This window comes from Benincasa hispida, chromosome 11 (genome assembly GCF_009727055.1).
Source record: "Benincasa hispida cultivar B227 chromosome 11, ASM972705v1, whole genome shotgun sequence".
Lineage (NCBI taxonomy): Eukaryota > Viridiplantae > Streptophyta > Magnoliopsida > Cucurbitales > Cucurbitaceae > Benincasa > Benincasa hispida.
The window spans coordinates 40,716,850-40,744,556 of NC_052359.1; the positions used below are offsets into that span (position 1 = coordinate 40,716,850).

General features: G+C 36.9%; 1 protein-coding gene across 3 annotated transcripts; it reads right to left on the reverse strand.

The window, feature by feature from the left end:
• Positions 1 to 4,268: 4,268 nt before the first annotated feature.
• Positions 4,269 to 19,736, reverse strand: LOC120092158 (telomerase reverse transcriptase). 3 transcript variants are annotated; one of them, XM_039050386.1, is made up of 12 exons: positions 19,316 to 19,736; positions 18,896 to 18,973; positions 18,073 to 18,138; positions 17,818 to 17,914; positions 16,981 to 17,405; positions 16,101 to 16,188; positions 15,508 to 15,652; positions 14,904 to 15,042; positions 13,386 to 14,570; positions 5,694 to 6,262; positions 5,003 to 5,275; positions 4,269 to 4,885 (listed from the first exon to the last, which is right to left on the reverse strand). In XM_039050386.1, exons 1-12 carry the CDS (start codon positions 19,595 to 19,597, stop codon positions 4,612 to 4,614), a joined length of 3,621 nt encoding a protein of 1,206 aa, XP_038906314.1. In that variant the 5' UTR covers positions 19,598 to 19,736; the 3' UTR covers positions 4,269 to 4,611. The 3 variants fall into 3 exon arrangements, with proteins under 3 accessions (XP_038906314.1, XP_038906313.1, XP_038906315.1); XM_039050385.1 differs by having other exon boundaries at positions 17,818 to 17,977; XM_039050387.1 differs by having other exon boundaries at positions 17,818 to 17,977; positions 18,073 to 18,160; positions 19,316 to 19,370.
• Between the last annotated feature and the right edge of the window lie 7,971 nt (positions 19,737 to 27,707).

Here is a 27,707-nt window from a genome sequence, read left to right on the forward strand (position 1 = left end):
TCCAACGACGAGGGATATTCTACTCTCTTTAGGGTTGGAGGCTTGTACCTTGCTACCCACTCTTTTCTCTATGTCTATTGGCGACCTCGACCGGGATCCACCTGCTTTCTTTGCCAGCAAGTTCTCTGTCGACATAGTCTCACCGGAATTCTCACTCTTTAGGTAAAACTTTGCATCTGCGAAGTAAGACTCGGCCTCAAAAAACGGATTAGAATCTGCTTCAACCTTCTTAATCCCGTCTTAATAAAACTTGAAACATTAATGTAGTGTCGATGTAATCACACCATTCCCATGAATCCAAGGGCATCCCAACAGCAGCTTGTAGGTGATCTTTGAGTCTATCACATGAAACAGCGTGTCGGCCTTTAGATCGCCAATGAGGAGCTCCAAGTGTATCATGCCTATCGCCCTTTGGCTGCCTTGATTGAAACCTTGAATTACTAATTTGTTGTTTGATAGCTCTTCCATGAGTATGCCCAACTGTTTCATAGTCGTCTTAGGCATTATATTGACGACGGATCCGTTTTCGATGAGGATTCGACCCACTCTCTGTTCTCGAATGTATCCAAAAAGGTACAAAGGGCTATTATGCAATTTGGATCCCAGTAGCAGATCTTCGTCTGAGAAGTCTATGGATGTGCAACACGAGGCATAAGCATGTGCTACGGAGGTCGATGCACCAGAGGCTTTGGATTCTAACAGTGCCTCAATGAGGGTCCTCTTAGCTTCTCGCGGGAGTGAAAGTAGGTCATCTATGTTGAATGGTGACGAACCCTTTGGTTCTCCTGTCGACTTTAATGGGCCTAGAACGGTATCTTCGTCCTCCCTGATACTGACAACATGACATGCAGCAACCTCTGGTGTCTCCTCTGAACCCCAATTGCCAAAGTTCTTCGGGAGGAAATCTGCTAACGTCATCTGTCGTCTGGGACGAGGAACATCCTCGTCTCTCTCGTCAACAGCTTTGGGCCTCCAAGCCTTCTTTCTACCCTTCCTTTTTTGTGTCTTGCTCCCTCTCTTGTAGCTTCTATGAGAGCGTAACTCTTTTTGGGTAGAGTTCAGTCTTCCCTACTTACAGCGTGCCACAAGAATCCAGCCTTCGTTATCGCCATCGTCAGCGCGCTCTCCTCCGTTTTGAGGATCTGTAGCTTGGACCTTCTGCTGAAACCGCACTACCATAGGTTCGAATGTCCCAAACTGGACCGAGCTCTCCCTTTCTTCATAATATATGATTGGTGCCGCAACGCTTGGAGCTACCATCACCACAACATGATTCGTTTGGACCACCTCCTCTAGATCCAGCTCTATTTTCCTCTCACGAGCCAATTTGAGGATCAATTCCTTCAGTACGAAACATGTTCCAACTAGGTGGCTAACGACCCTGTGATACTTGCAGTAGTTGGGATCATCCACTTTGTCGGCCTGTTCCGGTCGTTTACATTCTGGTAGCTAGATAAGGTGGTTCTCTGTAGTTGCTCAAGCATATTCGTAACATCAGAGTCAGGGAATGGGTAGACTTTTTCCTATCGTTCCTGCAGGGTTAGGCGATGTCTTTCGCCTCCTTTGTCTTTCTTTTCTATCTTCTTCTCTTTTCCTTTCGAGGAGAACTTCAACAGGGGTCATATTAACGACCATTGATTCTTTGTGGGCCTTTCACAATTTCTTGGTGCCGCTTCACTTCCTTCTTGTCTTCTTTGGTTCGTGGCTCAGGAAGTCCCTCGTTCCTCTGTTGGCGATACTTAGCTCCATGTCGTGGCGACGGGTCGCAAATTCTTCACAGGTACGGGACTTGTATCCCTGCAGGATGTAAAGAAGTCTCCCAGTGCATACCCTGTGTGCACAATTTCTACAATAGATAATTTCAGTGAGTCAATCTTGCCAAATCTAGGACCAGAAGCTCTCCATCGGTTGATAGCGACGACCGGACTCCCCTTTCCGTTGTTGGTTGTCAATTTGTCAACTCCATTCAATGCTGACGGTGCGCCTAGTGATGTAGAAGCGATTCAATAAATTCTATTAGTTAGTTGCTCCCATTACTATAATTCAATCACCTCAGCTCTAATCTGTGTACCAGTATTAAAAGTGTTTTTTCCCTTTTTGAGGGTTCTAAACGAACTATTTGACTAGTAGATTTCCCTTGTTCCCGTATTCTCGCATGTTTCTAACGAAGTGGCGATATGTTGATTTGGGTATCCCTTTCCGCCAGAAATTGTTGGAACTTTGGGGTTGTACCCTGCAGGCATTCTTAGATTGTCAATCTCTCTGAGTGTATGGCTTGGAATACCATGAAGGAAGTTTGGAGTCGGCCCTACATATTGAGCTTGTTATGGAGGTCATGATCATGTTTTGCAGTTGTTGGACCGATAAAAGGTCACCGAGTCAACTGTCGCCCTTGGTTTTCTTGCAACACGGTCCTTCCCTTGTCAGTTGCTTTGACGCAGGTGCTTGGCTGGAATTCAGCAACCTCTCGAGACTGCATTTGTTCTCTCAGGGCAGCGATCTCATGGTCTCGCTCCTCAACAGCTTTCATCAGAAAGTTAATCTTCCTTTCCATTTCTGTCATGGCTGCTTCTTCCGTCATATCTGCCATCATAACGGAGATCACATTTGGCGGTGAATCTCTTTTCGGCTTGCTGGAGGCGGAAATAGAGTTGTCAAACAGGGGGTTTTCCTTGATGACAACCCTACCTTGTGGGGATTCCGTCATTTGCCTCAAGATATTGTGGGCAATAAGAGAGCTCTATTCTTGCTCCTGCATGACTTCTCTTAAGCGGTTGCGAGTGACAAGTCCCATGTATGAGTCGTTTGTGGAGGAAGTCTTGGTGTCATCTTCTTAGGTGTCATTTGCCTTGTTTGGATGCTGAGAGAGAGATAAGAGGTAGAGATGGTCCTACTGGGCGTACCAATTTGTTCACACGAGGCTTCCGGAGAAACTTGTATCGTGGAGTTGAACTTGAGTTGGTGTTGATATTGAAGTTGATTTGATGCGATGTGGTTCGATCTCTAATACTTAATCCTCTGATTCTTTCTCAGTTGGGTGAATGTGCTTGACTTGAAGAAGAAAAGCACCGAACGTTCTTGAAGTAGAAGTATTGGAAAAGTCTTCTTTGTGTCTTCAAGGGTCTTCTGTCTTCTAGGAGTGGAGTCTTGGAAGTCTTCTGCTTGTTGATGAATTCTCTGGACTCTCTGAATGTAGAAAATGTTTGTATCTTCAAAGGACTTCAGTCTTCAGAATGTTTGCATCTTCAAAGGACTTCAGTCTTCAAAATGCTTGCATCTTCAAAGGACTTCAGTCTTCAGAATGCTTGTATATTCAAAAGATCTCAGTCTTCAGAATGTTTGTATCTTCAAAGGACTTCAGTCTTCAGAATGCTTGTATCTTCAAAAGACCTCAATCTTCAGGTGTGATCAACTTCAGGAGTCAAGGAGTCTTCTGATTATAGAATTCCCTATAAACTCTTAGAGTATAGAATTGCTGACCCTTCCAAATGAGGAGAGCTTAACTATTTATAGAATTCAAAGGTGGACTTGGGCTTTGTTGATCCATGGGCCTGGCCTTTGGGCCTAATTAGTTGGACTTAGACTTGGTTGATCCATAGGGTTGGTCTTTGGGCCCAATTAATCGGATTTAGGCCTGATTTGACATTTGGGTCAAATTTAGCCTATTTTTGGACTTAGTTAGACTTTGACTTAAATAATAATATCAAATTAGGTCCAATTAATCTTATTTGATTCAACGGTCATGATAAAACCACGTGGCGTCATCGAAATTTGTCTTCAACTTCAATTCAGGACATGTGTCAACTCCTAATTGATCCCAAATTTAATAATTTGGAATTTCATCATTAATTTAGTAAATAACGTGACAACTTGTGATTGGTCTAAAATTTCTCATTCAACAATATCATATTAGTCATAACGATCATCAAATAACTACGAATATAAATAATTAATTAATTTCTTTACAGTTTAATGAAAAATAAGTCTATTTATATGTGTATATATAAACTAATTTATCAAACTAAAATAAAAATTAAATATATATTAAATTATTTTAATATACATATATACATATATACATATATATATATATTATTATTTTTTTAAATTGAAGTAGTCAAATTCATACACTATAATTCAAATTTTAATATGATTTTATAAACTATAAATTTGATTTTCATATAATAATCAATTTTAATTAATTAATTTTAATAATATATAAAATAAAAGAATAAAGAAATGTATTGAAAGAGGGGAAAGAGTGGACATGAAGAAAACCCAACTTTTTGGATAGATATCATTCATGAGTATGATAGATGCATGGGAATAACTTATTCCATGCCTAAAGTTACAAAACTTATATCAAACAAGAGGATGTTTATCTCTTACTCATTCTCACCCATTTTCTATCTCAATTCTCTCGATCCAAACACCCCTTAAGAGAACTCATTAGTTTCAAATTTTGGATGAGTGCTTTACTTTCAAGCCTTTCCATCAACAAAATCCTTTTCCACTTCACCTGTGTAGACTCCATGCACAAAAACCAAGAAAAGACTGCTCTAATTTCAATTGTAAAGCTTCAGAAATTACCAAATACTTACCATTTAGAAACTAGTACTTGATTTTCCAAAGTAAGGATGAATGTGAGCAATCAACTGCATAGATCAGATCTGAAGAGATGCACCTCGACAATCGATGTGCCAATAATCTCAAGTTCAACGATGACAGTAACCGACTATGTCGTGCCTGTTTCCTTGTCAACACTTGAACATAAGCATTTAGTCCTAGCCATTCGACTTCTCCATCCTCTAGCTGCAGACTTGGACGTGGAAGCGAATCGAGCTTAATAGAAGACATCTTATTCTTTATGAGTACATCCATGTACCTAACCATGCAAAAGCATAAATGGTTTCAGCATAAATATGTTTAGCAAACATCAACAGTTAAACTACATCGGTTTTCGAAACTAAGAGCACCCGGGTTAACCGGACATGAGACTGACCTTAGAGATCTTAGAATGATCTTCAAGAGAAAATTTCTGCTGAATTTGCACATATATGATAAATGGCATATGTAGCAATGGAACTTCATTGCACATATTAGAAATGATTGAAAAATGTTTAATCTCACAACTGCAGCAGTATTGATATTCATATCATAGAAGATTGGATGACATTTGGGCCTTAAATAGTCACATAGCTTTTCCTTTAGATGATGTCCAGGTTTGCCATGCCAGCAAACAGTTAGGGTTGAATTTAAGTGGTTATTCAAATACCTGCCATAAACAACACAAGTTATACACATGGGAAATAAAAACATATTAAATGAAATAAAATTGACTGGATAACTTATTGGCTCCTGATGCTCAACAGGAAAGGGGAAAGAAAAAAAAAGCGTTGCATGATTATGAGATAGTTAAGGTCCCATTTGATAAAGAAAATAGATAGTTTTGAAAACTAAAGAAAATAGTTTTTAAATGTTAGTTGTAGTTTTTGAAATTTAGCTAAGAATTCAAAATTTTCTTTAAGGGTGGTGGAAATTGTAGTAAAGAAATTGTGAGGAAACAAGAATAACTTTAAAAAACAGAAAACAGAAACTGAAATCATATTATCAAATAGGGCTTTAACTTTTGGTGGGTCATTTATAACATCGATACGAATGAAAACAACAATAGATCATGGATGACACCTAACTTTGTGTAGTCTGCCTGAATTTCAAGAGACCGACAGTTGACAAGCAAACCACTCCATTGAAGAAATGTAACACCATCTTCACCAACATAGACTCTTTTGGAGACGAGTCCAGATGTATTTGCTAAATCAAAGTTCAGACCAAACTTTCTTTCATTCATGTAGCAATTATATGCCCGGAAGCCTCTGTGAAGTCTGGATAAGAATTTTTCTGCCAGCTGCTTCGAGGTCGATATGAAAAGGAAATCATCAATAAATCTAAGCAGCATATAACTAGGATTTGTTATCATTTCATCCTCATTGCTACTCAGGGAAATAGAAGGATCAAGACAACTTTGTCTCACAGATATTTCATTAGCCCTAGATTCAATAACTTTTCCAAGAAATGGAAAAAGCACCTTCCTCTCTAAATCTCCAAAGTATAATGAGCAGAGCAAAGATGACAAAACACTTCCTTGAGGAATACCTGTTCTTTGTAAGTAAAACTTTTTATCAAATTGCATAACATTTCGCTTCACATGCTCGTATAGGATATAAAAGAGGTTTTCCTTGTTTACGAAGCTGCTCCCTTCCTACAAGATATAGCTAACAGTTAAAAAAGGTACATCGTAAGAAGAGAAGAATCTTGATAAAGAAAAATATATAAATTTACTGAGAACAGGAAGTTCCAATGTCCTATTGTTCCATAACCACAATTAAATAATGATTGAAGCCATAGGACAATTTATACCTAGGTTGATACCTCCTTATCATGAGGCTAGAGTGACATGCTTAAAAAAGGAAGTAGAATATACAAAAAATTTAATGAGCAACCATGAGGTTGAATGGAAAAAAAATGGTTGTTCTTTGCTGTCTGATGGGTAGACTGATAGAAGAGATAGAACCTTGATAAATTTTTTAGTGCATTCTGTTGCGGGACATTGTTTTTGGAATCGATTGATGCATCTTCGTGCATCAAAACTAGAGAAAAAGTATTTGAACTCATGGATAACATGGTGGAAAAGATAGGAGAAGAGAATATTGTCCAAGTTGTGACTGATAATGCTTTGAACTATGTCCTAGTTGGCAAATATTTGGAAGCTAAGCGGCCACATTTATATTGGATACCATGTGCTGCCTACGGTTTAGATTTAATATTAGAGGATATTAGAAAGATCGATCAAATCAAAAGGTGCCATAAAAGGGCTGTAACACTAAGTAGTTTCATTTATAATCACTTGTACGTACTTAACATGATGAGGGAGTTCACCAATCAACATGAATTGGTGAGACCGACGATTACACATTTTGCAACATCATTTTTTACCCTCGCAAGTATCCATAGGAATAAAGCGAACTTGAGAAAGATGTTTATTTCTGAGAAATGGACGACTTCCAAATGGGCAAAAGATCGAAAGGGAAAGAGAGCAGCCGACACCGTTTTGATGTCATCCTTTTGGAACTCAGTGGTCTACACTTTAAAGGCATCCGGACCATTAATTCGAGTATTTAGATTTGTCGATGGTGATAAACCTGCAATGGAATATATCTATGAGGCAATGGATAGGGCAAAAGAGGCCATTAAGAGTGGGTTTAATGATAATGAGATGAAGTACAAGCCAATTTGGGAGATCATTGATAGAAGATGGGATTGTCAACTTCATCGACCATTACATGTTGCTGGATAATATTTAAATCCATCACTTTTCTATGACCACAAAGATAGAATTACTCAAGATGTTGAAGTCATGAGTGGTCTTCTTAAAGTTGTACAAAGATTGATACCATCTACTAGTGATCAAAATCGATGCACGGTGGAATTAGAGTTATATTCTGGAGCTAAAGGCATGTTCGGCATTGACTTAGCAATCAACACAAGAAAAGTTATGACGCTAGGTAAGGACTCACATTCCCTACTACATTAATAGTGTATGTGTATATAAGTATGTTATTTCTTCTAAATCATGTCAAACGTGTGAACAACATCATGGTGAGCTCTTTATGGTGGTAGTACTCCAGTTTTGCAAAAATTAACCATGAGAGTCCTTAATCTAACGTGTAGCGCTTCTAAGTGTGAGCACAATTGGAGTGTTTTGAACATGTAAGTGAACATTTTATTTTCTACATTATTAATTTAAAACTTAAAACAAACTTCTAATTCCATATTGGTTAATAATTTGTAGATTCACACGAAAAAGAGGAACAGGTTGGAACATAAGTGCTTAAATGATCTCGTTTATATAAAGTATAATCAAGCACTTAAAGAGCGTTTTGATTTAAAGGATCAACTTGATCCAATCTCCACTCAAGCACTTAAAGGGCGTTAGATAACTCATCCCATACACTAGATCAAAAGGAAAGTCAGCTGTCTCTACCTCCACTTTTAGTGTTCAAAAGCAAACACCAACTATACAAGTGTTTAGTGATAAAGATGAGGACGACGATGAAGAGGAATTAGACATTGAGGAGGACAATGGCCAAGAGGGAGCAATGGATGAAACCTTAGATTTAGTTGGGTATGATGTTGAATTTGACATTTGATCATGTCTTGAATTTTACTTTTAAAGTATTATTCATTTTTATTTAAAAGAGTAGGGAAGAAAATAATAACACAGTTACATGGAAACCCTAGTACAGGGAGAAAAACCACGATAAACACTGATTTTTATTATTAATTCTGATACACAACGTACAAAAGAATAGGCCAAATAAATAGACTAGTGGGAAGCCCTAGGGTACACACTTACTAAAATACCCCTAGGGTTACAAGCTGTTTTTCGACACTCCCCCTCAAGTTGGGACGTAAATATCAATAAGACCCAGCTTGCTGACACAGTAATCAAAGCTTTGTCTCAGTAACCCTTTTGTGAGCACATCTGCAACTTGCTGATTTGAGGAAACATAAGGAATGCATATACTTCCGTTGTCAAGTCTTTCCTTGATGAAGTGTCAGTCAATCTCAACGTGTTTTGTTCTATCATGCTGAACAGGATTATTTGCAATACTTATTGTTGCCTTATTGTCACAAAACAGTTTCATTGAGAGCTCATTGTCTTGATGAAGATCTAACAACACTTTCATCAACCAGATTTCTTCACATATCCCTAAACTCATGGCCCGATACTCAGCTTCTGCACTACTTCTGGCCACAACTCCCTATTTCTTGCTTCTCCAGGTCACAAGATTATCCCAAACAAATGTACAATACCCTGATGTTGATTTTCTATCAACAACAGACCCTGCCTAATCAGAATCAGTGTAGGCTTCAATGCGGCGTTTATCAGACTTCTTGAACATTTACCCCTTACCTGGTGTACCTTTCAGATATCGTAGGATGCGTTCAACGACTATCATGTGTTCTTCACAAGGAGCCTGCAGAAACTGACTGACAACACTCACTGCATATGAAATATCAGGTGTGGTATGAGATAAGTATATCAATTTCCCAACTAACCGCTGATACATCTCTTTATTGACCGAAACACTGTTACTAGTATTGCTGAGCTTTGAATCATATTCAACTGGGGTGTCAGCAGGTTTGCACCCAGTCATTCCTATTTCCGTTAGAAGATCAATCGTGTATTTCCGTTGGGACACTGAGATTCCGTCCCTAGACCGGGTTACTTCCATTCCGAGAAAGTATCTTAACTTCCCAAGGTCTTTAATTTCAAACTCTTCGGCCATTTTTGCTTTGAGTTTCACAATTTCATCATCATCATCACCGGAGAGCACAATATCGTCAACGTACACAATGAAAACTGCTACCTTCCCTGAAGTTGACATCTTTGTAAAAAATGTGTGATCTGAGTGCCCTTGGGTATACCCTTGTCCTTTGACAAAGGTGGCACATCTGTCAAACCAGGCTCTTGGAGATTGTTTCAACCCATATAGTGACTTTCTCAGCCAGCAGACTCGCTATTTGAATTGATCTTCAAATCCGAGAGGAGGATTCATGTAGACTTACTCCTCAAGTTCTCCATTGAGAAAGGCATTCTTTACATCCAGTTGATGCAGAGGCTAATCTCTGTTAACTGCAACTGATAGCAATACTCGGATAGTATAGAGTTTAGCTACGGGAGAGAATGCCTCGGAGTAATCTACCCCAAAGGTTTGAGTAAACCCTTTGGCAACTAACCTGGCCTTGTACCGATCAACAGTCCCATTTGACTTGTACTTTATAGTGAAAACCCATTTGCACCCAACTGTCTTATGCCCTTTAGGTAAGATAACCTGGTCCCACGTTCCATTTTTCTCCAGAGCTCTCATCTCCTCCATAACAGCAGCCTTCCAAACTTCAGTTCCCATTGCTTCCTGTATGTTACTCGGTATCACCCCTGTATCTAAACTAGTGGTAAAGGCCCTAAATTCAGATGACAGGTTACTGTATGTCATGTAACTATGCATAGGATACCTAGTACATGACCGAATACCTTTCCTCAGGGCTATTGGAAGATCAAGAGAAGCATCATACTCCTTCAAACTATCAGAATTTCCACTGTGATCACTAGCTGTCTCTTATACACATCTAGATGTGTATAAGAGACAGTTTCAAAACTGGGCGATGGTACTGATTCCAACCGTACTCAGGCTGGTCGTACTATCAACTGAGGGAAACCCAGGCAGGATATTTGTAGTAGGTAAAATAGGGAAAGAATTTACCGGGTTTTCATCTGGGTATTGGGTCGAGCCACAACCGGTTGGAAATGGGGCAGCCAACGGCTGGAAGGAGATCTCCAGCTGGAAGGTAGTTGGCGGCTGGAGGAGGGTCACCGGCTGAAGGTGGCCGTCGGTTGGTTGTTGGCCGAACGAACTAGGGCCAGGTGCGGACGGATCTATCGTGTTCGACGCAACTCCTCGTAGATCGGACGAATCTGGCGCAATCGGTGCGGCTAGCGGCGACCCACGGTTTGAATCGACCAAAAACATACTTGTCCGTCCGTCGAAGACCCGTCTGGTTGTCATCCGGAATCGTCCAGTCGGCTAGCATAAATCTGCGGTCCCGTTCGCATTCGCTGGCGGAAGTAGACCAGTCGCGTTCGCGTTCAAGGCGAACCCTTGGAGGTCGATCTAACCTGAAGCGTACCGGCAGACTAACGCGACTATGACTGGGAGGACGTCCGTGACTACGCGGCGAACTCCGACAGCGCGAAAGGCAGCACCCTATAACTTGGACCGATCGGATATGCGGCTGCTCCCACGGATGGCGGCTCTCCATTGACTCTTGTTGGACGACCGAAAGTAACTCTGGCAAGGCTGCTTGAAAACACTCTTTTACGGCTGCTCGAATAGCCGTCTTCATGTCAAAAACCGAAGTTTCATCAGTAGAAGATGATTGTGCTTGATTCTCTTCTATAATGGCTAGGGTTTCGTCACGGGGCTCTGATACCATGTTAAAAATAAAAGAGTACGGAAGAAAATAACAACACGGCTAGTACAGGGAGAAAAACCACGATAGACATTGATTTTTATTATTAATTCTAATACACAACGTACAAGAGAATAGGCCAAATAAATAGACTAGTGGGAAGCCCTAGGGTACACATAATTACTAAAATACCCCTAGGGTTACAAGCTGTTTTTCGACATTATTTATTAGATTACTATTATTAATCTTTGGAGCTTTGACATTTGTATATAAACTTATGTTCTTCTTCTACATATATTATATATTTATTTATTTATTGCACCTCGTTTCGCTCAAGCATCGCCTTCTTATCGCATCTTGCCTTAAGGCGATCAAGGGACTTGTCGCCTTAAGGTGCGCCTTGCGCTTTGAAAACACTGATTAGGGTTGTCTAAAGATTAGACGGTGTCCCACAAAACGCCCCAAGTGCTACAATCTATTGTTGGAGACTAGCAATTTGTTGTTAAATTCCAACCAGAGTCTCCTAGTGGTTCAGGGATTCCATGACTGATTGACCCACTTGGAACGAAGGCTATAGGGTGCTACCCGATCGGAATCGAAGAGGAATACTGACTCGTAGGCTCGACGGTGTGAATCTGAGGCTGGAACGGGTATGGTAGGTGTTGCAGCTGGTGTTCTGGACGAGCCACAACCTGGAGACCATTGGAGAAGCCAGTCGTCACGCTGAAGCTTGTCGGAGGCAGGACTAAAGTCGCGCTAGAAGAGGGGCCAGACGCGCTGTAGTTCGTCAAAGACCGGACAGGAGCCGCGCTGGAAGAAGGGTCAGACACGCTGGGATAACGTCTGAACGGATCAGCGCGCTGAAGATCAGCGTTATAGCTCGTCAGCGCGCTAGGGATCTGGGTCGGTTGATGCACGACCGGCGGCGCACTGGAGCTCTGAATCGGCTGGTATGCGAGGGCTGTGCTGATCTGGATCGTCGATTGGGTTCCGCTGGTCTACTCTCCGAACGACGGTTGGATCTGGTGCGGCGCGGCTGGGGTGATCCCAAACAGCTATTGTGACTAGATTGGGTTGAGAATCAATCAAAGGTATTGATCAGCGGTGGCCTGAATTGTGGCGGTTGTTGACGCTTCTGCCATTGTTCCATCCTCTACCAATGTTGTTGATTGAATTTCTTCAATGTGACCAAGGGTTTTGTCACCTTGTTCTGATACCATATTGAAAGATTAAAAAAAAAAAAATGAAGACAAAGTTTTCGTGGAAAACCCTAGGCCAGGGAGAAAAAACCACGTTATAAAGAGTTTATTAATTTTTGTCACACTTACAAAGCACCCATACCCAAATATAAATAGATCTGGTAGAAACTTAAAAATAGTAGAAGCACGTAAAAGACCAAACCCCCTTAGGGCACACACTCCTTATTTCAACACTTTTGTTTTTTTTTTTCTCCTTTCTATAACCATTGCTAGTTGTTGTCAACGACTATAAATCGTGAGGGTTGGGAGATTAGGGGCAAAATTCCTACAAGTTGTAGATCTGAATTCCCTTAACCCTCACAATCATCGACAAAACATTTTCAAACCTGATTCTTTTTAAACAGGGAAGGGAGGATAGGGGAAAAATTACACTCACTAGAGCTGGAAGATGGTAGGAGAAGAGGTAGCAAGAAGAGGGAAGAGGAAAGAGAGGAAAAAAGAAAAGAAATAAATAAAAAAAGAATTTTTTTTAATTTAATGATTAAAAAAATAAAAATAATATGAAGTGTCACGCGAGCTTTCTATTAGTAATTAACAAGAAAAAATAATGGAAGGATTTAGGGTGCTACCAAAAGTAAACTTCAGAGATAAAATTGTTGAGTTTGAAAACTCATGCACCCAAAACCAACCAAAACTAAACTTCAACGACTAAAAGTATAATTTTCCCAAAGTTTAAATAGCCAAAAGCTCTTAAGTTTTATCCTGTGTGCAAACATGAATCACTTATTAGTGTGTAGTTAGATTTAGGATTTAAAAAAGACTATAACAATCACAATAAAAATTCGCCACAGTAAACAGAAAGCAAACCAAAGCTATAATAAAGATTTTTGTGGTTATAATGATAAAAACCTACTATAGTCATCCTTGGCAACAATACTGTGAATAAATGATTTAAAATTTTAAAGGGAAGAAGAAAGTAGCATAACAACAATCTGTTTTTTGGGACAGGCTCTTCACCACAGGTAATCTTTGCCATTTAAAATGTTCGTGTGGACAAGTAGCAATACGATATCAATACATCAGCTATAAATTATAAATAAAATGAAGCTATAAAGTTTGCAATGAGAACAGAGAGTAACTTATAGAAAGCACCTGATTAATAAGGACGCTATGCAAGGAACGAACTTGTGGAGAGGAAAATCTTGGACCGATATCTGGATCAATCAACATTACATTCTCATGAACCCACATAGTCTTCTTTGTGCATAAAATGTGATGGTATTGTTTAAGCTCATACTCATCTTTCACAATAATGTTTTTCATCACATCAAGCAGCTTATCTTGATCAACAGAATCAAATGCATTTGATACATCAGAAACAACAAGGAATAAATCAGGCATGGAAGCTTTCGCCTTCTTCAGGCCAGGTAAAAGTATACGCAACTTTCGATAGACATCATTGTAATCAAATATTGACGATCCCAATAGCTCTGGTTCTTTTAACTTAATACTTTTCAGAACAGCGTGAGCATCTCTAAGAACATTATTCACAGACTTGTAGTAACTAAACTTGATAGGCTTTTTCTTTCCATACACTCCACAACATTCACCATTTTCTGTTGCCATTCTTGAATATGCCTTGAGATTTGCCAGAATCCTTACTCCGTTTTCTTTTGGACAAAGCCTAAGTTTTGAGAAACCAAATGATCTATTTGCCAGAATATCTCTGACAGATGAGTCATTCAAGTAACAATAACCTTTATCTTTAAAGCTTGTGGTGACGCCCTTTGTTAACTTCTCCCATATTGACTTCCGGAAAAAATAAACATCTTGTCTCCCAAATTCAGTTTCAGTGACGTAGAAGTGTGCTTGTATCAATGGTACAATCAAATGTGAAAATAACCAATAAATCCAACTTTCAGTAAGATAGCGTTTCATCACGTATGCTGCTTCCTTTGACATAACCTTCCTCTGCTCCACAGAATTCGACACCTTACCATTCTGACAACATGAAGAACGTTTATCTGATAAAAATGGAAACTGTGAGGTTTTCAATTTATGCATGGCTTGGTTCAAGGAAAAGTTTTCAAATCTTCGTAATTTTATAAACTTGGAAATATTTCTCCTTAATATTCTCCAATTAGAACAGCCACCCAGCATATCTGGAGGAACTATGCTCCGACAAACAGCCCATATGAATGAGACCACCTGACTTTTAGGGCAATAGAACTTCGCTGCAAACTGAGGATCAATTGCTTCTGGATAATTCTTGCTTTGTTTGACATCAGAACCACGGGTGTCTTCACCAATTTCCGTATTCGACTCACTTCTGTGACACTGAAAGATTGTGATGTCTTTATAAGCAAAATGAATTTAGCTCACCAAATAGCTTCAGCTGATACAATAACACAATATCAAACTTTCGTAACTTTCCACTTAGGTTTGACAAACTTTAAAAAAGAAGAAGGTAGCATTGACTATCATCAAACACACGCCACATACAGTACTTTCATAGTTGCAGTTGTAGTGTTAACAAACCGTGCATGACAAAAGAATGTTGTTCATAGAAGTAACAATAATTTAAATGAACGACTGATCCTGTGTCTCATCAAATTAATAGATTCATCAACATCAATATACCTTCTAATGCTTCCCTCAAATAGAACTAACCTCAAACGTGGAGCCTGAATTTCCAATGGATATTTGTTCTAATGATGGGGCACCACAGTGCTTATCCAACAATCTAAGGTATTGACAATTACGGCTTCTACGTATCAGAACTTTGAGCAATTTGGTAAGTGAACAATATCTGGAACCAGAATCTTCTTTCAGAAAAGCATGTCTTGAATCAAAAGCATGAAAACAGGAAATAAAAAAACGTGAAGGAGGGATTATATGGGGAAGTTCCATTCAAAAACCTCTGGTCCCTGATAGTGATAGTCAAGCAACATGTATCAATCTGTTTTTGCATATCCATCCTCAAAGATCAAACTTGTTTTAGGGAAATTTCAATAAATAAATAAATAAATAAATAAGCCCTGGACTCTGATAGTCATGCAATGTCTATCATTACTTTTTCTCACATCCATTTACATAATCCTCTCCAAGCATATGTCAATGTCCTGGAATACGAGTTCTCCAACCTCTTTCATTCAAATAACCTTCAATCCCAAATAAGAGACATGGCTGATTAATAAGTCTTGCTAGACTCGGAATAAATTGGTCATTCAGCTACCTCTAATAATATCAAAGAAGGTACAACAACTACACTTACAGGCATTTTGACCCAAATGGACAGGTGCCACAGTTGCAGAAGAGTAATGAGGAAGGAGTATTTCCATTTGCATCATATGAACCAAAGATAAATCTAGCAAGACTCTCTGAACCAGCAAAGTTTGGCTTCAATGAACCAAGTATATCTGATGTTATAAAAGAACACATAATTTCAAGGCCCAAACTGTAACAGTGAAATGTAATCAAGGAACGTCATTAATGTTTTCCAGTAATAATACTCAAGGAAGGTGACCTTTACTAGAACAAAATAAGAGCACGAGACAAGAATTTTTTGGCAGGATTTGCCACCAATGAATTATAAACCAAATAAGGTTACACCGGGTACTGTTTAAACAGTAAAGAAAAATCATTTCAATGAGGGTAGGTCATTTTAATTGGAAAATGGTTTGCATCCTGAAAATTTCTGCAATTACATGTGTTAATTTTAGGTTCTGGAGACACAAATCCATTATAGATTTCAAAAGGCCTATAAAGTAGATATATAAGAACCACCAAATAAAGAAATGTTATAAATCATGAACCAGCTAATAAACATAGATAGGAAGCAATAAGATTACGTAAAAAATAGGATACTTCCTTTCAGAACAATTCCTGAACAGTCCAGGTTGTAAAACATGGATTTCCTGTTAATGTAAACCTCTTCTATAATCTTTCGAGCTTGCTACAAAAAAACCAAGGCACCGGTATAATATAAATAAATTCATGGTTAAATAAAAAAGGCAAAAAGTAAGTTAGAAAATGTGAACTATAAATAAGAATGGCATGAGTTAACAGATCTATATCACTCGATCTGCTATGAACATGCACTGAATTTGCTAATTCTAGTTTACAGTTGGTTCCATATTACCCATTCTTTAAACTCAAAGCAAATTATTTCATACTCAGAGCTAATTCTGGATTGCACTGCTTTTAATGAGAGCGGACAAACTTCAGAGCACTAGGATTGAAACAAATTTGTTAAAACAGACCACTTTTTCAGCGTTATTTAACCAAATAAACTTTAACATTATCATTTAGAAAGATATGCAAGCTATGCATCATATACTTGCCAAAAAAAGCATTATAATAGCTTTTCCTTTGCAAGCGTAGTGCTGTGAAGTTTGTTTTGTCAAAATAATTAAAAAGGTAATATTGACCATTTGACTTTTAAAACAGTATTAACTGAGGAAGAAAACGAGAGAGAAAAAGGTCTGAAGAATTTCCATTTTGATGATTTAGAAAAGGAATAAAGCTGGCATTGTATAAGCAGCAATATAGACCCTATAATTGACAGCCAAAGACAGCAATATGCCATAACCAACATATTTCCGCGTAAAAGGTATAAGGTAGAGGCAAATACAACACACCAGTAAAAACACATATAAAAGTTGATGCCTTTTCACGATAACACCCCCAACCCTCAAACAAAGAATGTTTTGATCAGTTTCATGTACTCTCATAAAATTGAATTTACCTTGTGGGAGTGGCATGACTGGTCACTTAACGGATTTGGAGGCTTTGCATGCAAGATATTCTTACCAGAACTAATTGACTTGCAAGAGGTCGAACTACAATTATTCTCAGGATCTAGTAGCCTACGCTTTCTTTCCCGTTGCCATCTAAATGGCCTTGATCGCTTTCCAAGTTCTGTAACAGACTGGCTTGACTTTTCTGATTTCCTATTTGAATTATTTTCAAGAGTAGGAATAGGAATACTGATCGATTGACTTATTATGTCCGATGGACCCAACTGGAACTGTTTGTCCTCTTGACGCCAGCAAGATGATTTGAAATAACTACTTTCACACCCAGAAAAATATCTGGCGTGAAAGGGAGGGCAAGGATCACTGAAGGAACCACTAGGTTGTTCACCATCTCTTTTCCTCTTGTTCAGCAGTCCTGAAATAAATTTGAATGCCATTACCAAGACATTTCTTGTAATCTTTTAAGTTACAGGTCACAGAATACCCATAAAGATGGGAAAACACTCAGCATTTCCAAAAAGGGAAAATAATAAGGACAAGATAAAAAGAATCACATAGGAGTGAATTCATTAACATGAGCAGTGTGACAGTGGTTCTATCTAAGAAATATTACAATTAAACTGGTCATCTTTAAAATTAAGAATAATCTGGATGACCTCTTTAGCATCATTTTTTTGTTTGTACTACCAAACTTTCAGAGCAGACAAATGAAGGTAAGGTCACAATTTCAAATGTCATTTGAAGAACTAGACAGAATTAGATGCAAATGACAATCATTTAAGAACTCTAAGATAGAAATAACTACAAATCCTGCTTATCGTGTTTACCAGATAAATTACGTTGATTTGAGGAACCAGCTGAATATCCTGACAACTTATTGCACAAATTATTGATGGGAAGACCTGCCACCTGATGGTGCCTATTCTGTGATAGAGGCAAGAATATTGAAGTATTCATTAGCAGATAAACCACCATATCATCCCTAACCTGCCAATTTAAATTCACACACAAATGTGAGCAAATAACAAAGAACAATTTCATAACTTTAAGACGTTGATGAAAAATTCATAACCACAGCATACCCTGCTTAAGAGAAGAACCCAGGCTGGAGAAGTTAGAAGATCAACAATTGGACTTGACTGGGTCAACTGTTAAACATGATTGGTTAATCTTGAAATAGACAAAAAGGGCAAAGAGTAAATACCAAATGGAAATGTAATGTGCACATCACCTTCTGCGAGATAATAAATCTATCAGAACTAATAGTATAACTACTAAAGACATGTCTAGTTCTTAGTCCTGCGCAAGGATTCAAATCTCAATGTCGAGTATTGATATCAATGGATATTTCTGTAAGTCGTGAAATTTATAAAATTTATTTAGATTAGTAATTAAGTTGTTTTTACTTCCAAACTAAGTTATTGATATTGTTCTTAGTATTTATATTCTTATTGGACTAAACAGATGACATTGTTTATGTTTTATGAACATATATAAAAGATGTTGGAGATGTCAATGGACATTTAATATCAATGTCTTTGATTTACGGATATATCAACATGTCGACGGATGTTTTCATCAAATAAATAATGCCTTAATCAAATCTTAATATAAAAGTAGAACAAAACTGACTCCTTAATCAAATCGTAATATAAAAATAGAACAAAACTGACTCCTTAATCAAATCTTAATATAAAAATAGAACAAAACTGACACCAGACTTCTTTCAGCCAAGAGAAAGATAGGACACTTGCGAGTGAGAGAGCCATTCAAAATATATTTCCTACTAACACAATATACACAGACGCACATATACATATCATATACAGAGAGACAGAGAGAGGACAAGACACTAGATTAAACACCATAGTAATTCTGATTTTTTTAGGAATCGAGAATTCTTACCTTATTAAACCCACAGCAAATTAAATTGCTATCAACCGGCTGTGTACTGATTATTATTTCGATAGTCCTTACCACAATCTGTAAAACATAAATAAAATTGGATCACATGCAGCTGGAAAAATTAACCCCGGATTCATCCAGAATAAGAGCTCTATATCCCAACTAAACAAAAACGACTCCAGAACCCTCTCATATCCATAAAAGTCCCGCATAAAATATGCAGCATTTCGATGGTTCGAATCAGCAATGGTAATTATCAAGGAAGTTATATTTTGAACTCCAGTTTTAAAACCATCGCATAATAACCACTTCTCTTTTCCATTTTCAGTAGCTTGTATTAAAGAATCTCCGCACGACTAGCACTTGCATGATTTTTTTCCTCAAGAAAAACAAGAGTGAAGACAGAAACATATAACGAACCTGATGCTGAGACCAGTGCGATTCATTTGAAAAAGAAGAGCGGGGAGACGCCTTCTCAGAGACAACAACGTAACACTGAGTCAAAAGCTCTCGATAAGCAGGAGGATCGTCTGGCCTGAGAAGGAAACCGTCCGTAGTTGCACCACTGCAGCGGAGACAACGCCGCCGGTGGCAGCGGCAATCGGGCGGAGGAAGTAAGGAGGTGATGGTTTCGGCAAGCGTGCGGGCGCGATGGTTGAAGAGCCGCCATAGAATCTCTGGAACTCGACGCTTCTTCGGCATTGGGGCGTTAGGAAAATGGAGGGGAAGATGAAGAGTTGCTTTGAAAGAGAGTTCGCAGCTATGGAGGGAGGATCAGTGTTCAAGGCATTTTCTTGGGAGTATTTTGCCGCGGTCTCTCTGTGTCTCTGCTAAAATACAAATATTTGACTGACTTAAATGTCAAATATTTTTTTAATTCTTTGTATCATTTGAAATTTATGCAAATATTCAGGTTGTTGGGATGGAAATTGTTATAATTAGTTAATTGAATTGGATGGTAGTTTAATTAAACAATAATGGATCATTTTTTATGATTATTTCTAAAATATTTAGATGTATATCCTAAGTATTAACAGCGAAGCAAAATTTTCAAAAATAAATAGAAAAATAATTGTGAAATTATAATAAATAATAATTAATTACAAAATAAAAAATACATGAAATATTTATATACAAAATAATTATAAATGGTTTATTATAATAAAAATACTTAAGTGCATCATAGATTACACCATTCTACCAAATTGTCTCATCATAGTTTATCACGTGATAAATTGTTTTTATATTTTTATTTAAATATTTTAGGAAAAATATCTTTTTGTCCCCTAAGTTTTTGTTATAGTTTCTATTTAGTCTCTAGATTTCAAAATGAAGGAATTCAGGTGGAGAGAACCTTGAGCGAAAGCAGATCTTCCAAATTTCATTAATTATAAAATACTAAGTTTACAGTAAACATATAAGAGACATGCATTTAAAGTTAAATTACAGCATACTTTTACAATAAATAAATTCAAGAAATATCACTTTTGAAGAACCTTCCTTCATGAATCCCTCGAACAGTCACGGACCTCTTGAAGACCTTCAACGAAACCTTGAACAAAAACCCGAACACAACCACAATGGAGTCCTCGGTATTCTCAGGGTAGAATCCAAGAGTGGTGGGCTCTGACTATTTTGGTTTGAGGGAGAGTTTGGGTGGAGAAGATGGATTGAGGATTCTCTCAACAATTACACAAAACACTTCAATAAAACAACTCTCAATCGTTCAACAAGTAGAAAAATAAGAAAAACTGGTTTTCTTTTATTCTCCTTTTTGCCATAAAAAACATAACCATCGAGTAAAGTGGGTGGAGATAAAAGATTGGGGAAGGGAGTTGTAACTTCTTCCTTATTATTCAAATGATAATAATAAAATAATATAAATAATTATGATAACTAACTTATCATATTATATTTATATTAAATTATATGTTATATCAAATATAATATATAACTTATAGTTTTGATATTGTATCACATACAATATAAACTATAGTTTATTTTCTCCTTTAAATGACATTTATATTAAATTTAACAACTATGAATCACATTCATAGAAAATATATTTGAATCTCATTCAAATATTTATTTCCTCCCATTAAGTTATAATATATCAAATACATTATGACATTTAGATCATATATAATTGAAACAATTTAATTATATCATATATAATTAAATTCTTCCATTAATTTGAACCATTCAAATTAATCTAAAAACTTATTCTCAACTAAATCATTTTGAGCTGCCAAGGAGACCTCATGGACATATAGCTTGAAGCTCCAACGATACATGAATAATTAATTAAACTCTTTAATCACATCACCATCCGTTAATTGTCAGGCACTCCACTTAAGACCGACGACTACACTCTTCGCACTACATATATATTTCAGCGTCCATTGGATATAACCAATCAACAGTACGATGACTCTCCACAAATTGCTCGTAAGTACAACTGGACCAAATTACCATTTTGCCCTTGTAGTTACATCTAACTCCTTAAGTACCACTGATCCCTTCAATGAACAATATATCATAATCCCACTATGACTAAACCCCTCTTAGGCCATGAGAGGGTGTGGTGCCACATTGTTCAATACTCGGAATCAACCCTTAAGGGAGCAACTTATCTACTTACCTCTGCTTTTGGAAAGGAGTGAATTTTATCTTGTGTATTTGTGTTCCCAACTCTGCAATCAGACAAATCCCAAAATGGTAGGTTTGTCAAATCGGTGATCTGGTCACTCTCACCCATACAAATCAAAGAACTGCCCTCATAGGCAGGAGTTCACAACTCACTCAGAATTGATGTCATGTTACCTATGATCATCTCGGTGAAATGTAAGTCTCTATCATGAACAGTGTTATATAATGAGACTAAACATTTCGTGGTCCAATCTTATACAAACTCCTTTGTATGGAATATCTCCGTTCGCATGTCTAATACATGAATGATCAGGATCAGATCATTTGTAGCATTTTACAACAATCGTAACATCTACAAAGCGGGCCATACTTGTAGTGTCACCAGGATAAGGTACCCAACCTTATCCATCTACTATAGACCGTTTAGGTTATCACTTAAACATGATCCACCCATATGTCTCCATATACATGTTTAAGTTACAATGACAATCTTGGATGTTAGTTTATTGGTTTGTGGTTAATGCAACTAAAATATCACATATTTTACAGACAAAGTGAGTACAATTTCATATATTTTATCAATCACATAATGAGTTTGTTCGTACAATATTTACAAACTATAGGACCATACGAGATTTAGGGCATCAACCCCAACACAAAATATTACACATTTAGTCCTTAAATTTTGAATTTGATTTCAATTTAGTCTTTAGGTTTCAAAATGCTACAATTTGACCCTTGACGTTTGAGTTTTGCTTCAATTTGGTCCATATGTTTCAAAATTTACACTTTTAACCTGGGTTTTTCATTAAATACTCACTTGTCATATTTAAAGTTAATTTATGTTAATAAATTAGAAATTGTTAAAAGAATTGTAATTAATTAGGTTTCACTATTTTTATCACTTTTAAAAATAAATTTAAAAGTTTCACTTCGTAATTATTTTAATTAATCAATAGAGATTGACATCAATGATTAAAAGCGGGTATTTAATGAAAATTTGAAGTTAAAAATACAAAATCTTGAAACCAATGACCAAATTGAAACAAAACTCAAATCTCAATGGTAAAATCATAACATTTTGAAACTTAGGGACTAAATTGAAACAAAACTTAAAATTTAAGGACTGAATGTGTAACATTTTAAAACCTAGAGATCAAATAGAATTTAGAGCCAAAATCTAGGGACAGAAAAGGTATTATTCTCAATATTTTAATTCTTTTTACATGTGATCATAGTGTCGTTGGGGTTGATGCCCTAAATATCATAGGGTCACATAGTTTGTAATTGTAATGTACATACATTTTATTCATATACTAAAACATGTGATGTTTTAATTCAAAATTAGTTGCATTAACCACATACCAATAAATTAACATTCAGGGTTATATTGTAGCTTACACATTTACGTAGAGACATACGGGTGGATCATGTTTAAGGGATAACCTAAATGGTCTATAGTAGATGGATAAGGTTGGATACCTTATCCCAGTGACACTAAGAGTATGACCTGCTTTGTAGATGTTACTGTTATTGTGAAGTGTTGCAAATGATATGGTCCTGATCATTCATGTGGAGACATGTGAGTGGGGATATTCTATACAAAGGAGTTTGTATAAGACCGAACCACGAAATGTTTAGTCTCATTATATAACGTCGTTCATAACAGAGACTTACATTTCACTAGAATTGATGACCATAGGTAATATGACCTAAATCTTGAGTGAGTTGTGAATTCCTGCCTACAAAGGCGGTCATTTAATTTGTACGAGTGAGAGTGACTAGATCACCGACTCAACAAGCCTACCATTTTAGAGATTCGTCTGATTGGGGAGCTGGGAATACAGCTACACAATGAGAAATTCACTCATTCCCCAATGTCGGGGCAAGTAGATAAATTGCTCCCTTAAGGGCTGATTCGAAGGCTTGAACAATGTGGCGTCGCGCTCTCTCCTAGCCCGAGGGGGGTTTAATCATAGTTAGACTATGATTTATTGTTCATTAGAGGGACCAGTAGTACTTAAGGAGTTAAATGTAACTATAGGGGCAAAACGGTAATTTTGGTATAGCTGTACTTACGAACAATTTGTGAAGGGTCATCGTACTGTTGATTGGTTATATCCAATGGACATAGAAATATATCTATAGTGCGAATAGTGCAGCTGGTGGAGTGCCCGTCATTTAACATATAATGATAATTTAATTAAAGAGTTTAATTAATTATTCACGTGCCGTTAAAGCTTCAAGCTACAAGTCTATGAGGTCCTCTCGGTAGCTCAATGAGAATCAGTTTCTAGATTAATTTGAATTGTTCAAATCAATTGAGGGAACTAATTATTTATGATATATTTAATTTAATTTTAATTATATATGATATAATTACTATAATGTATTTAATACATTAAAATATTAAATATCTGTGAGAGGAAATAAATATTGGAATATGATTCAAATGTTAATTATATGAATTGGATTCATATTGTTAAATTTCAATGTAAATGTAATTTATATTAAATGTCATTAGTGAGAGAAAATAAATTATAGGTTATATTGTATATGATACAATATTAAAACTATAAGTTATATGTTATATTTAATCTAACATATGTTCAATATATATTATATGATAAGGTAGTTACCATATTACTATATATTAAAGTGTTTATTAAAAAATAATTAATTTTATTTAATTTATTTACTTTTTTGAATTTATTAATGGGAGAAAGTTATAACCCCTTCCCCCTCTTTTCTCCACATCTCGTTAGTGGAAAATCAGTTCCTTCAGATTCTTCTTCTTCCTACAAAAAAGGAAAAAAAAAAAAAAAAAGAAAGAAAGAAAGAAGACAATACACAAAAGAGTTATGTGAAAAACCAAAAAATATTTTTCTTCCTCCCAATCTCCATTCACTCACCAAAATAGTTAGAGTCCATTCCTCCTGGGTACTCATTTGAGAATATCAAGGTTGCATTTGTGGTAGTGTCTGGTTGGAGATCGAGGTTTCCAATTGAAGAATCGTTCTTCAAAAGGTAAGGGTTATCTAAACCTTATTTATTTATTTTGCAATTTATTTATTAAGCATGTTGTATTTATGAGTTAAATGCATGATTTGTTTTGTTTTTCTGTAAAATTTTCATTCTATAAAATTATGGAAAACTATGATGGTTTCGCTTCCGCTCAAGGACCCTTCATTGGGTTCCTACAAGTGCAGTGCACAAAGATGTGTGATTTTACGATGCACCAAATATTGGTCTTATTATAATATGTATGTTTGTTGTTAGGAATTTATGTGAGATATAAATAAATGCGGAATAAACTAAATTACATCTCAAACTCTCACTTCATATGTTAGAGCCAAATAAGTAATTGATCATAAAATAGCATGAATAAAAAGGATAAGGGAAAAAAGAGAACGACGCCAAAAAAATATACTGATTCACTCCAAACTCAGGACTACGTCCAGTCTTCTACAACTGCAGGTTCTACTATGAAGGAGATTGCAAATATCCCAATACTCACGCCTCTCCAAATAGCTCAACCATAACTATTTGAATCCAGTACCACAACTCGGTATATTGGAATAGAATAAGAAGAAAAATCCCAATCCCTAGAGAAAATACCCTCTATATTGTTCTTAATAAGCTTATTGTCACTTTATAAAATGTCGAAAGAAAAACACTAGTGAAGCTCTCAAATTTTTCTTCACGGCACACTTATATATAAATTTCTTCATACATTAACATACATATATATAATATGTATTGCCGCCCTTAATTACCAATAATGAGCCAAGCCCAATTAATCTTGAATTCCAACAACTGTACTTTTCTTCTTCCACTGTCACAAAATTCCTTCTTTAATAAGCAAGCCTCTAAATTAGCCAATAAGAGAGGCTGCTTAATGGGTCGAGAAAATGAGTTGGGCCTTGAAGGAGTTTTGGCTCCACTTTTCCTAACAATCTCCCGCTTGGAGACAAAACAACAATCTTGCCTTCTACTGCAACGAAACTTGCAATCTTGACAAACCCCAAGACTTTACTCCCACTACAACTGTTATTTATGATCTTCTTGGCAAGCTTCAAGGTTAAATAATAATAATAATAATAAAATAAATAATAAAAAATGTGTAAAATAAACAAAGTAACAAAACAAGAAACCATAAAAAATAACTGTAGCTCGTATGTGTTTGCTCTGACATATGAACAAGCTACGTAGAACTGTCCCCCATACATAAAAGACAGTCACGTACTCCTACTTCAACTAAGTGGTATTAACTGACATCCTCTTCAATAACCAATTTCGAACACCTGTTATTAAAGAAGATATTTTTTGGACGTGGCTTGACTCCTTCCTTTAAGCCTGCTGGCAAGCTAAAGACTGCATCTCCGACCCTAGCAACTGTTTTGGTCTTCCAATCTGATACCCACACTCTCTTCTGCGACTTCATTGATTCATTCAAACGTCTAACAACGGGGAGTTCAGGATGACCATCAACTTTCTCTCTCGAACTTTCCAATTGCTTCTGAATTGATGGACCTTGATCTGACTGATCACCACTGGCTATCATTGCTCCTGGCTCAATTGTACCTATACATCTGCCATTTGCAGCTTTAACGGGCATCCACTGTCTCGTTGAACTTTTGGCAATATCAATGTGACATCTGTATAGTGTAGAATTTATGTGGTAAACTACCACCACCTAGGATCCTAACATGAGTTTACAATGGCAACGACCAAACTCATACCTATAACCTTTATCATCTAATGTGTCATATGAGATTTATCTTCATCCTGAAGGAAATCGAACTCAAGATTTCCATGAGCAGCGGAATAAAGATCATTCCAAATTACAATCATGAATGAATATTACAAATTACAGTCGAAACAAAACATGTGGTTATAAATCAATATAGAAATTACAGCATAAAAGTCTACAAATGAACAATGCGAAAGCTACAAACATTTGTAGATTCGTCTCCACGCTACTTGCTCACGACCGCTCCACAACACGAACATCGTGCATTGGAACTCCGCGATCGCCTCAGCATAAACACTCCAACAACACGAAAGACCTCCATGGAACCTCGACGGTGTCGAGTTGAGTATGACACCACCAAAAAGGTTACCTTGGTATTCTCGGTGTGAGAATCCAGAGGGTGGGCTCTGTTCGGACTTGGTATGAGGTAGACGACGGAGGAAATGAGAGATGGCGGAAACCTATCATATAGGTCGATGCCCAATCGTTTAATTAAAGCTATGTGATCGTTTAGCTCATTGTTTAGCTTGGTGTTTATCGCCTACAAAACACAACACGATCGTTTAGAATAACACTCTGTTCATTAGTAAATCTGGTATTTACTTGACAAGCGCCCGTGAGTTTCTTTTTGCCGAGAGAAATCTCAAATCAATTTTTGCCAAAAACTTACTAAAATTAGGAAAACAATTTTTCTTTTAACTCACGGTTACCATGAAAATCCAATAACCACCCACTCAATTGGTTATTAAAGAAAAATAATTAATTATCCAATAATTAATATTATTATAAATATAAATGATAACTAACTTATCATACTATATTTATAACCTATAGTTTTAATATTTCATCTCATGAAACATATAAACCATAGCTTGTTTTCTATTACATGGTACTTAATGTAAATGAAATTTACATTAATCCTCCACTAGTTGTATCTCATACATCATACCGATCATATCATATATAATCGAATTACCTCTTGTCAATTTAAAAATTTCAAATCAACACCAAGAACTGATCCTCAACTGAATCCATTGAGCTACCAAGGAGATCTTATGGACTTGTAGCTCGAAGCTCCAATGGTACATGAATAACTGACTAAACTCTTTAGTCACGAGATCCACCATTCGTTAACTACCAGACACTTCACTAAAGACCGACAGCTGAACTCTTTTTACTACTAATATATTATGTGTCCATCTTAACCAATCAGTAGTGCGACAACCCTTCATAGATCGCTTGTAAGTATAGTTGGGCCAATAACCTTTATGCCCCTGTAGTTACATCTAATTCCTTAAATACCACTGATTCCTCTAATGAACATAAGTTATAGTCCTACTATGACTGAGTCCTCTCTTCCAAAGAGAAGCCGTGACCACTATGTTCAAGCCCCGAAATCAGCCCTTAAGG